The 13,078-nt window shown below is 36.4% G+C and overlaps 1 protein-coding gene across 2 annotated transcripts in view; it reads left to right on the top strand.

The window, feature by feature from the left end:
* The window catches only part of ube3d (ubiquitin protein ligase E3D), a 24,698-nt gene extending 12,001 nt beyond the window's left edge, over positions 1–12,697 (top strand). For both annotated transcript variants that reach the window (XM_016242777.1, XM_016242776.1), the window contains exons 8-10: positions 1,754–1,911; positions 7,812–7,950; positions 12,606–12,697. In XM_016242777.1, the coding sequence (XP_016098263.1) occupies positions 1,754–1,911; positions 7,812–7,950; positions 12,606–12,626 (318 nt within the window). In that variant the 3' untranslated portion in view covers positions 12,627–12,697. The remainder of the gene's footprint in view (positions 1–1,753; positions 1,912–7,811; positions 7,951–12,605) is intronic.
* Positions 12,698–13,078: the final 381 nt, after the last annotated feature.

Below are 13,078 nucleotides of genomic sequence, written 5' to 3'. Positions count from 1 at the left end.
TCCATAAAATGCGTTGCACAAATTCGAACATCTGGGTTGTGCTGTTCTGTTGTAAATAAATCTTAACCAATGATTCCTAATTGCATCTACTTCTGGAAGGCCAAATAAAGTGCTTTTGCTTTCGCCTAGAAACACAGCGTCTCCCTGACATGCTGCATCAACACGACTGCTGTTCCTGAAACCACGCCTTCTTTCTTTACGTGCACATTATGCTAATATTTCCACATAGTGAGGTAGACATGTGGGGGCGTGTTAGAACGAGCCGTTTTAGGTAGGCGTGGCAGAGTCTTAACTTTTATAAAGAATATCTCTTTGGATTTGAGACTTTAGTCTTTGCAACTTTACAGATCTTCTTTATGCACCAAGAGCTTGTAACACTCCAAAGAGAAAGGAACAATTGAAATCGCATCATATGACCCCTTTAACAGGAATTTGTTATAGTGTCACAAGCTTCTATGTCTCAGTTTACTGGAAGCTTGTGACACTATAACAAATTCCTTGTATGTGCAAACATACTTGGCAATAAAGCTCTTTCTGATTCTGATTCTAACAGATGTTTAGCATCCTGTTTACATGCAACTTTCATTATTCTACCGCTAGTATTCACATATCCCACCCAATGCAAGGGATGATTTCGACCATCAATATACTGCATTAAATTCAAAAATGTGATGCCTAATTTGTATTGTGTACCTTACAAGCACATGCACACTTTGGTCACAGTGGAATAGAAGCGATTAAAGTGTTAACTTGCCTGTTAAAAGCAGCATACACCACTTGTTTTACTGCAGTTATGATTGCTATATGAGCTTAATCGCTTCAATTTGATCAAAGTATTGCGTTAACATGAGGTAAATGTTATAATATTGTCTATATCTCATTATGATCACATTATGAAGGTGCATGTAAACGTAGTCAGAGTTATTCAGGGTCTCTTGCAAAACGTTTTGCACTATCTATCTCTGAGCTTTAGTCAAAAACATACTGGAGTTTCCTTCCCTCTGTGCCAACATGCCAACAGTTCAACTAACTTTAATTAGTTATGTTGGTTTGACAAAGCCAAGTTAAATCATGCTAGCAATGTGCTAAGACATGTAAGCAACTTGCTAAAATATACTGTGCAAAATCATGCTAGCAGTGCTAAAACATGTACAATGTGCTAACAGCATGTTAAAACATGCTAGCAATGTGCAAAAACATACTTGCGATGTGTTAAAACTTGCTACCAAACTGTTACAACTTGGTAGCAACATGCTATTTCATGTTAGCAATGAGCTAAAACGTGTTAGCAACATGCTTTAATTCTACTAATGTGCAAAATCATGCTAGCAGTGTGCTAAAACATGTACAATGTGCTAACAGCATGTTAAAACATGCTAGCAATGTGCTAAAACATACTTGCAATGTGCTAAAACTTGTTAGCAACATATTCAATTGTGCTAAAACATGTTAGCAGCGTGTTAAATCATGTTAGCAACTTGCTTAAACAGTTTTGCAATGTGCTAGAACATGTTAATAGCATTTTATTGACTTAAAGTAAAATCTTCAAACAAAAGTTATTTCAAACTTCCAAACAGCTTTGTCAAGCCAACGTCAAAGTTTGTTTACAAATTTTAATTGAACTGTTTCTCTGCCATGACAGCAGTCGATCCAAAAGAGAAAATTCTGAAACCAGGAAACTTCTTTTTTTAAACTTGTGATGTCCCCTTTAAGTCTGCTCTTCAGGTCATTTATTTTCCCTTTTAATTATCAGCTGTGGCTTCTGAACACAGACGCTCTGGTCGCCTCATTTCCCGACGCAGCAGCGAGGGGCGACAGCTTCATATCCGCAGATGAGGTTCATCAGTCATGCTGGGCCGCTCAAGCAGTCAAAGTGCTGTACATCCTCTGCTCTGACAGCAAACTCCAAGAGTAAGTCATAGTTCACCCTGACATCTGCGCTTATTACTCATATTAATGTCCATATCTAATCAGACTCCACCTCAGGATGTAAATGAAATCACATGAGTTTTGTAGTCTAATGTAGACCTGTGTTAATATCTTTGTAGACCACTTTTAAACCTTGGCAGAACAATATTAGGACAACATAAAGCATAAACATCTCTAAAGTTTGTTAGCCTTAAAACAAGAAATATATATATATTTTCAATGCCTTGTTTTTAGAGAATAAAAGTAACTCCTATCCACTCTAAAATAAAAATCATTATTAGGTTTATCAAAGTGTATCTGGGTAATATGGAAGCCTGTTCACAACGGAATAAAAAAAATGAAGGTAATTGCATACTTATTTCACAATTCAGTTTTTTTTCCTGAGATTTATATCTTGCTATTTGTTGTTTTTTTGCAGTTGTGAGAAAAAAGTCTAAATTGTGAGTTAAAAAGCTGCAAGTGCCCTTTTTATTTATGTTTTATCTCGTGGTGGAAACAAGCTGCCGTAGTGAAAAGATACGGTTTGAAAGATGGATTTGTTTGATACCTTTTTTAATGTTACGAAGCGTAGCTTTAACTGAAACTAAAAACATAAAAGACACTTTCATTACTTGAAATAAAATAAGCAGTGTAATGTTGCGCGAGGAAATGCAGGCAGATAACGTGGATCTATGTGCAGGAGTAATAAAATAACATCAATTTGTTTTCAAGCAATTACAAACAAGTTTGTTTTAGCCACATTCAGCCTTAAACAAAATAAATGTTTTAATGTAAATGTAAAAATTACTATTTCAGTCATAACAGTTTTAAGAATATGTGCAGTTACTGCACTTTGCCTTTGCAGAAATGTTTAAAATGTCAGAAAGAAGTATTAATGAAATAAAATAAGCAGTGTAATGTTGCGCGAGGAAATGCAGGCAGATAACGTGGATCTATGTGCAGGAGTAATAAAATAACATCAATTTGTTTTCAAGCAATTACAAACAAGTTTGTTTTAGCCACATTCAGCCTTAAACAAAATAAATGTTTTAATGTAAAAATGACTATTTCAGTCATAACAGTTTTAAGAATATGTGCAGTTACTGCGCTTTGCCTTTGCAGAAATGTTTAAAATGTCAGAAAGAAGTATTAATAATAAATTGAAGGAACTACAGCTGTAAAAATGGTTAAAGTATGGCAACTAGTAGCCTTGGAAAGCACTGTAAATGCACAAGCTGAGAGAAATGCTGGCATAGTTCCTCTCAGACCTCCTCGAGATGTGTAATGTTCCCGTGGTAAGAGCTTGAGGAGCCGTGGATGCTGGGATCACAGAGGGACTGTGGGTGTGCGCTCTGCGCTTCATTGTGTCTCTGACACCAGAAGGTCGTTACGACTCTCTGCTCCTCTTACCTCGTCTCGCTCACCTTTATTTCAAGTGTACATTAATACCCTGCGCTGGAACGTCTCTCCACCTCCCTGTAAGTAGAGGTGCGGATCAAACATGATTCATGGCGCTCAGATACAGGCCCCGAGCCGTGATGCTAAATAGAGGATAGTCTTACAGGAACCAGACTTTTGACTACCCACATATAATGTCTGCTTAGCATCGCAGTTTAGTCTGGCCAAAAACTGCTCTTTTAGACAGCAAGTGACTGACTGATATAAAAAAGTAATAGAATAGAGCATTTTTATGCCATATTAATGGTATACAATCCAGGAATAAATAACACCAACCTGCATCATATTTGCTGAACGAATTCCAAAATCCAAAAATAGTTTGCATGAAAATAGCAAAATATGATGCATTTCGTAGCATTTTTCTTTGTACAACCATTTGTAAGGTGAAGTCTTGTATTCTCTGTTAATCAGCAGAAAAAAGTGCCTCAAAGACATGGTTCCTGTCTTCCTCTGAGCCAGAATACAACTGTTTGTTCAATTCTCAGCCCATTTACACATGTCAGGATTAGGCATACAATAATATCATATTCTATGCCTAATCCTGACTTCAAAGTTAAAATTATGGCCAGTGACAGAAGAAAGTGCACAAATGAGCCAGATGTTTTCTGCTACATCTGTTGGTTTTTACTGCATCCAACATGACAGAAAATTACACATTCTGTGGACCGAAAGCTTATTTTGAAAAGTTGAATAATATATTTTGATTACTTCTTTTTGTAATTTGTTGGTTTTCGTTATTTTGAGAACTACGTTAAAGCTGATAAATGTAATCTGCTCATTCTTATTTTGTGAAAAACTCTACATGATGGAAAGTTGTTATTGATATTTTTGTATTCAGCATAATCAAACTAGATAATATTAGGCCTTTTTTGCACACCAGCAGAATTTCTGTTTTTCAAGATGCAAGACATCCAGTAAATTAAATAGGTAACACTTTAGTAGCATGCATATTACGAGCATATTGGCTGTTTATTAGTACTTATAAAGCGCACATTAATGCCTTATTCTGCATGACCATATTTTAGATCTCTTAATCCTGCCCCATACTTAAATTGAACAACTATCTTACAAATTAATAAGCAGCAAATTAAGAGTTTATTAAGGCAAAAGTCATAGTTAAGTTAATAGTGAGCATTGGTCCCCAAACTAAAGTGGGACCTACGGTACATGAGCACACTGAGTTGAATTGCGTATATAATGTAATAATGTATGCATTTAGCAGACGCTTTCATCCGAAGCGACTTACAGTGCATTCAGGCTATACATTTTTTTTTTACCAGTATGTGTATTTATAAAGCAAGTTGCAACATTGGACGGCAACCACAAACGACCTACAGTCACATAACTTCTGTTCAGGACGTCAGCAGTACATCACAACACAGCAAACACTAAATTACCCCCATTATAATCAGCAGAGCTCTTTACACTCATCCGTGACACAGCTTGGAGGTTAAGTTCAAGTTTGCTGATTGCTGTCAGTTTTTTTTAAGCTAACTGGTGTCGGATTATGAACTATATAATATCAGATGCAAGTATAAGAAGTAAAGCAGAATCACTACTGGCTGACAAACATTGCACAGTTTCCAATGGTATGTATTTAAATATTTAATTTACTTTAACTGTGAAAGATTTAATGCTATGGACCTTGCGAACTTTGGCAAATTTAGTGACTAGTTGCTCATTTGCTCATTGCATTAGCCTGGGAAATTTTGAAGTTGGTATGAAATGAAAAATCACTATATTGTCTATGTAAATGCGTGCTATGTATTTTATAGTAAACAGTTAATCTGTGCATGTTAATTTTTATTCCTGTGAAACGGCAGGCTTCTCTCTAGTGACGGCTATGGGTCTTATCCAATAATTTAATTTATTTAAATTTTTTATTTTCCGTCACTTCCGGCCGTATAGCTGAGCCTGGACCTCTATAAATGATGATCCAAGCTATCTATTTGTCCTTTGGTGGGAACACTACTCTGTTCAGATATTTTGGGGGAAACCTTAGCATTGTTTGGCTTCAGATATTTAAAATGAATTGTTTACCCCAAAATGAACATTTTCTGTAAATGTGCTCAAACCATCCAAGAAGCCATCCAATTAATCTGTGCATGTTAATTTTTATTCCTGTGAAACGGCAGGCTTCTCTCTAGTGACGGCTATGGGTCTTATCCAATAATTTAATTTATTTAAATTTTTTATTTTCCGTCACTTCCGGCCGTATAGCTGAGCCTGGACCTCTATAAATGATGATCCAAGCTATCTATTTGTCCTTTGGTGGGAACACTACTCTGTTCAGATATTTTGGGGGAAACCTTAGCATTGTTTGGCTTCAGATATTTAAAATGAATTGTTTACCCCAAAATGAAAATTTTCTGTAAATGTGCTCAGACCATCCAAGAAGCCATCCAAATTCTTCATCAGGTTTGTAGAAATGTAGCATCGCATCAGTGTCTCAGCAATGAATGCTCTGCAGTGAATGGGTGCCGTCAGAATGAGAGTCCAAACAGCTGATAAAAACATCACAATAATCCACACGTAATCCACAGCACTCCAGTCCATCAGTTAATGTCTTGTGAAGCCAAAAGTTGCATGTTTGTAAGAAACAAATCCATCATCAAGATGTTTTAACTTTAAACCCTCACTTCTGGTCAAAATATGAGTCCATAATCCATAATAATGTTTCCTCCAGTGAAAAATCTCCTGTTGTCTCTCACATCAAAATCCACCCACATATTTGTTTAGAGCTGTTTTTGCTTCTAACGGTGCTTGATCTGTGCAGATTTCTCTCCTGATTCAGGTAAGACAGAAAAACTTTTTCACTGAAGGAAACATTATTATGGACAGAGAACTCGTTTTTAGCCAGAAGCAAGGGTTTGAAGTTAAAAACATTTTAATTTAAGCTAATTTCCATTTTTGGGTGAACTATTCCTTTAAGAGATGACTTAAATCATTAAGATCCTGTAAAGGAGCAACATTTTCACTCGAAGCACAGTCCTAGCTCAGACTTCCCATTGCACTTTGAAGTAGAACATTGTGTCTGATATCAAAAGTAATCAACAGAATTAATTACTGTCATGTAATTGACCAACTACCACAAAAGAGTGTGTCTGACTGAGGAAAAACCCTGGTTGTAGTAGTGTATGATGCTTCTCCAGCGTCTCTGCTTTAAGAGCTGCGTGTGCGCTTTCTGTGGAATTACAGCACAGATGGGTAAATGTCAGTGAATGTCCTGAATAGATCATCTCCATAATGTGTGTCAGGACACAAGTCTCTCCGTTTCTCCGCTCGCTCGGCTGTCTTCAGTGCAGCGTATTGACAGATTACTGTGACATGATTAAAACGGTAATGTTTCAAACTGTCAGACTGATATAATTTAAGGTCCAGCTGCTTCTGCGGGTGCAGAGTTATTGCACAGAGGAAGTAACGCTTTCTGTTTTCACCTTCAGTCAGTGTTCCTGAGAATTTTTGCTCTAGCTCACCAAAACCTAATTTTATTGGTCAGAAGCTTTAGCTGCATGAGCAGAAACACTCAGTGGAACCAGAGCTGTTCACTGCGCCAGTTCGACAAAGAAAAATTAAACTAATATAATACAGAACAGTTAATTCCTTTATTAAGTCACATTTATTTCTATGGTGCTTTATATAATACCGATTGTTGAAAAGCAGCACAGTAATAAACAGGAAAATAATGTTAAAGTTGAAAAATCTGTCAATTATGAAAAAACTCATCTGTATAGCAGTTCTACAGCAGAGTTTGTTGTTCAGCTCAACTCAGTTCAATAATAGTAATAGTGTTAAAAAGTTCAGCAATTTCAGCTATAAAGCAGCTCCACAGAAGATAACAGATAAAAGTTTAGTTATAATCAGCTCGTTATTAGGCTATAACATTCTATATTTATTTAATTGTGTATTAATGCTAAATTAATGCTTTTTTTTAAATAAATTACAAAATTGTACAAAAAGAGCACTTATATACGTGTAAATTATTTTATAAAAATAATATAAATGTGTATATATGTATATGTGTGTGTGTGTGTGTGTGTGTGTAATTAATGTTGTTTATATATTATCCATTTGTTTTTTATTTATTCCTTTTTTATATAAATAAATTATCCAGTGGGGCCTAAAAATTTGAAACCAATTTGAAAATGTGGATTTTTCTTTTCATTTAAACTTGAAAATAGACAACAGGTAAAGAAAAGACGAACTATTTAAGATGGTGCACTATTTCAGATCACTAATCAAATGTAAGTGAATTAGTGATATTGCTAATTTTGCTAGTCTTATGATAATGTAAGTGAAACCCACTCTGTTTATTTACTACAAATCAATGTACATGTAAATGGACTCCAGCTTCATGTAGCTCAGATTTGAGAAATGATTCTGGCAGGAGCAGTATGAGAAATGTGTGCCTTCATTTCCCTCTCTCTCACTCATCTTCTTTCTAGTGTTGTGGATGTCTGGGAGAAGGACATTAGTGTTCACCCTCTGCCGCTCCCTCAGAGCTCATGTGAGGAGCTCCAGAAGCTTCTGATGTCCAGCACCTCCAGACTGCCTGCATTCCTGCGCTGCATGAACTCCTATCAGGTCACATACCGCTCTGGCCGCACGCATGCCAAAACATGTGACTGCTTAGTCATTATACTTCTTTATTTCTTGCTCTTTATTTACATTATATTTATTCATTTAGCAGATGCTTTTATTCAAATCTAATACAACAATAATATGCGAAACAATACAAAATTCCAAAACTGTCTAGAAAAGTACAGACTAGGGTACAAATGTACTGTAAGTGTGACACAGTAAAGAAACAGTATAATAGAGTGCTGTAGTGATAGTATCCAAGGCCAACCCACCCTGGTTCCCTTGACAAAAACCCAATAATGTTTTCCATTGGCTTTTAGATTATTCTGGAAAATAAGCTCTGGAGCCAACAAAAGTTAATGATTGTTAAACGTTTTGTTTATCATGATAATCTTTACAAATGAACACAATGTTTTACACAACAAGGCTATAAAAGCAACTGTTCAGTGTGTTGATGTTTAATGTCCAGCAACCTCTGTAGTCCCATTAAGACATTTGATAGCAACCACCTTTATTAAGAAAATTAAAATCTTTAAAATTCCCACGGGGGTTTTACTGATTTTATGCCATCGAATCAACATTAAAATATTGTGAGCTTGTGTTAATCCCAGACATAATTTCAGGCATTTAAACATAAAAAAAAAACCATTGACTTCAGAAAGAACCAGAAGTTCAATTAAACAGAAGTTGAAAAATGCAAACTTGTTTGGCCTACAAAAATACATCATCCTTGAAGCACTCTATCCACCTTATTTTAAAGGGATAGTTCACCCCAAAATAAAAATTTGCTGTTAATTTACTCGCCCCCAGGCTATCCAAGATGTAGGTGACTTTTATTCTTCAGTAGTTCACGTTTAGCTGAAACCGTGGTCCTTGGTGATTCATAAAATGCAAGTCAGCGGCTGCCCGTCTTTGAGAATAAAAAAAAGCATATCAAGGAACACAAAATCAATTATAAATTTTTACGATTAACACAAAATTCGTCTAGTTATTTACCTATAACTGCTAATGAATCTAAAGTCTTGCACAGAAAATGGTGAATAGTCATTCACAGAAAATAGCTTGCTAGCTAGCTTCCATGGTGGAAAATGTGGATCTAGTGAGTTTAGTCATGTTGTCCTTAAATGATGTAAGAGTAAAGGAGGAATTCTGGTTAAGTTGTTAAATTGTGATCCATACAGTCACTGGTTGCCTCAGCAAAGATGTATAGCTGTGTGTCTTTGGCGTAAGAGTGGTAGACCGTTCCATGTTCCTGAATGGCCCATCAATGTAGTGTACGTTGAGAAAGAAAAGGGGACCAAATACCGAGCCCTGAGGTACCTCAGTGGCTAGTTGATGTGACTTAAACACCTCTTCCTACCAAAATACCCTGAGTTATCTCACTGAGGCAGCACTCACTTCAACAAGCAAGTGCTGTTACCATAATGGTGAGGATATGGACTAGAGCAGGGGTGGCGAACGTCGGTCCTGGAGAGCCGCAGCCCTGCAGAGTTTTGCTTCAACCCTAATCAAACACACCTGAACAAGCTAATCAAGGTCTGAAGGGTTACTAGAAAGCTACAGGCAGGTGAGTTTTAATTAGGGTTGGAGCTGAACTCTGCAGGGCTGCGGCTCTCCAGGACCGGAGTTCGCCACTGCTGGACTAGAGGATAGACAGAAACACCTGGTGATTTGCAGTGTCAAAGGATCCAGCAGAATAAGGATGGATGATAACAAGGCTCTTCTTACTACCTTCTATATATTACTTTTCATATGTTTTTATCTGAAGGTTTTGTTACCCATCACACCATTCGACAGCATTTTTAATTGCCCACGTTCAGCTAAGCTGACATCAGTAGTTCAACCGCATTGCTTAAACTGAAATGCCTTTGAGTGCAAAAGAAGAACGCTTTTCTATAGCCTAATACATAAAAACCAAATAAAACATCTCTTTGAAGCAGATGTGCATTGGTATCAGGCAGATAGCCTGATTGAAACACTTGCCTCAGTTTCTGTTGTTTCTCCAGCATATTTGCTCCCAATTAAGGAAGCAAAACGACTGTCTCCTGGCAGTCTTTCCCCCCCACCTCCCTGTGAAGAGTTTCAGGGCTTGACCCGATGCTGATGTGGAGCTTTATCCTCTTCAAAAGAATCTAGATTTCCATTTACATTCTTAATGAGAGAAAAATAAGCTGATAAAGATGAAAGATTTACAAGAGGTGTGCAGAAATTTCTTAGGAAAAGGGAATTTTTAATAATGAATAATTATGTGGTACATGTGGAGTTTAGAATTTTTTACAAATATATATATATATTAGCACTTATTTGGTTCTATTTCCGTTAGAATGTTCCCTTGGAAGGTTGCTGGGTATGTATGTATGTACAGTATGTATGAATGATTAAATACATAAACAATCACATTGTAACAAGGAACATTCTAACTGAAACGGAACCTAATAAGTGGACAATTTGGAGCACTCTACAAAGGCAGCAACTCAATCAACAATGTAAGCCTGTTCATCTCAGGTCATTAATAGGGATATTTACATGCCAAAAGCTGTGCGCTACATTAAACAAACTTCTTTTTTGGTCCTTCTTTTGTTGCCGTGGTTTATTTTGACCTTGTTTCTCATGCTAGCAACATGTGTTTGCTCTGCTGTAGCTGTTGCAGGCATTGAACTTTCTCCATCAAGTGGAAAACTATCACTCATCCTGCCAATTTTTGTAGTGCTCTGATGATAAAATGTCAGACAGGCATCGTCAAGCACGCGTGCCTCTGGGAGTGCTGCGTACAGTTCATTCAATGCCTTTGTTGTGCTAAGAGCAAGCAGACACACACAAACAACTGACCTATATAGATATAAAAGGTTATCGTTGATCAGGTTTACATGAATAGATGTTTTCCAGCGTTTCGTGGGAAGTTGATCCAGCTAATATCTGAAAGAATCAGAGCGTAGAGACTCGTTTTAGAAGTGATGCCAGAGTTGATATTCATGTTACAGTGTATGGTTTGCATCAAATTTAAACAAATTTCTCATTTCATTTCTAGCTAAACTAGCTATGTTGTTATATATACACTACTGTCCAAATTTTGGTATGAATTTTTAATGCTTTTGAAAGAAGTCGTTTCTGCTCACCATGCTGCATTTATTTAATTACAAATACTATAAAAACAGTATTACTGTGAAATAGAAATTACATTTTCAGTATCATTATTCCAGTCTTCGAGTCACACGGTCCTTCAGAAATCATTCTAATATGCTGATTTGCTGCTCAAGAAACATTTCTGATTATTATCAGTGCTGGAAACCATTGTGCTGCAAAATATAGTTTTTTAGGATTCTTTGATGAATAGAAAGTTCAAAAGAACAGCATTTAGCCTGTTGGAAGTAGAAATATTTTGTCACATTATGAATGTCTTTACTGTCGCTCTTGAGCAGTGTAGTGCATCCTTGCTGTAATAATAAATGTATTTTTTTTTTTGCCAATAAAAAATACTGATCATGCACTTTTGAACGCTAGGGTATATCAGTTACAGTGATATAGGACCCACTCAGCCGTGACTCTGAAGTATGTAATTGAAATACTGCTGGCTTGACAGTCTATTTGATGTTGTGCATGAGTTAGTGGAAGTAAGCTCACTGAAGGTCGTGAGGAACACACTGCAGGGACGAATCCTTGAGCTAGAGTTTATCATCATCCGTCACAGGACTCAAGGCCTGCATGAAGCTGATTTGTCTTACTGTCTGTTTGCCACATTTTTTTACATTATGCTTTCAAAGTTAAGTGGCCATTTGTGGCTAACTTTTTAATTTTCAGATTGTTATTGTAAATGAAAAGATCCCAGAATTAGTCATTTTTCAGCAGTTGGACATGACAATGCTGCTGTTTTTGAATTTAAACACGTCTGAGAGGTGACGTTTGTGGGTAGTAAGATTTTGAATTTATTTATTTATTTTTGAAAGAAATGTATGCTATGATTTAGCTAGGATGCATTCAATTGATGACAGTAAGACATTTATAATGTTACAAAAATTTCTATTTCAAATAAATGCTGTTCTTTTGAACTTTCTGTTCATCAAAGAATAAAATGTATCACGGTTTCCACAAAAATAGATTTCTGAAGATCATGTGACTCTGAAGACTGGAGTAACGATGCTGAAAATACAGCTGCGCATCAAAGCAATAAATTACATTTGAACATATATTCACATAGAAATAGGAATCAGTTATTTTAAATTGTAATAATATTTCACAATATTAGTTTTTTTACTGTATTTTTGGTCAAATGCAGATTTTAAAAAAATCTTACTGATTTTAAACTTTTAAATGGTAGTGTATGTGAACACTCCAAAATCTCGAAAGCATTAAAAATACTTTGTTATTGTCAACCTTTGTGTGAAACAATGCAGTGCATTGCAATGACAGACAGTAGTACACTAATTGTTGCGACCAATTTTAGAAAACACTAAACACTAGTTGAGCACATTGCACTGCAGTATTTCATGCATTAAGTTGTATATTGATATTATATACTTCATATTTTGGCATGTGGTAGGTCCTACAGATCCTCTATGGTTTTTTTGCACAGTGTACATATTGTAATTTACTGCAGACTTTGCGAGAGTAATAGGTTAGTATGGTGATCTAAACACAGTCTGTTTGTCTTCTCTCTACAGGTGGCCTACATGCAGATGTGATGCACTGAGCTCAGAAACCACTGGAGCAGTTTATCATCACAGTGCAGCGACACATGAAGTCAGATAGGAAAGCGCCGCTGCTGTCTGTGGGGCCGCTGAGAGCCGGACGGTGTTCAGTTCCACAGAGTAACACAGTTCGTCCAGATCCTCATTGCACTCTTTCTCTGACAGCACTTGTGTTTTTGACAAATAACAGCCTGGAGCCAAACTTACTGCTTCCAACAGACGCCCGCAAAATGCACGGGGAACTAGTTTGCAGTAATTGTTTTTTTTACACTATACCAGAAACTTTAGATATTATGACTATTATCTACATATGTGAATATAGCAAAGTCATCAAAACTATTAAAAAATATATATATATATTAGTTGGCATCATCCTGGTTCCCTCGACGAAAACCCAGTAGGGTTGCTCTATTGCCTTTTGGACCAACAAAAGTTTATGCTTATTA

The sequence above is a fragment of the Sinocyclocheilus grahami genome, unplaced genomic scaffold, assembly GCF_001515645.1.
Source record: "Sinocyclocheilus grahami isolate Dianchi unplaced genomic scaffold, SAMN03320097.WGS_v1.1 scaffold672.1, whole genome shotgun sequence".
Classification (NCBI taxonomy): domain Eukaryota; kingdom Metazoa; phylum Chordata; class Actinopteri; order Cypriniformes; family Cyprinidae; genus Sinocyclocheilus; species Sinocyclocheilus grahami.
This window is presented reverse-complemented; position numbering and strand designations above follow the sequence as displayed.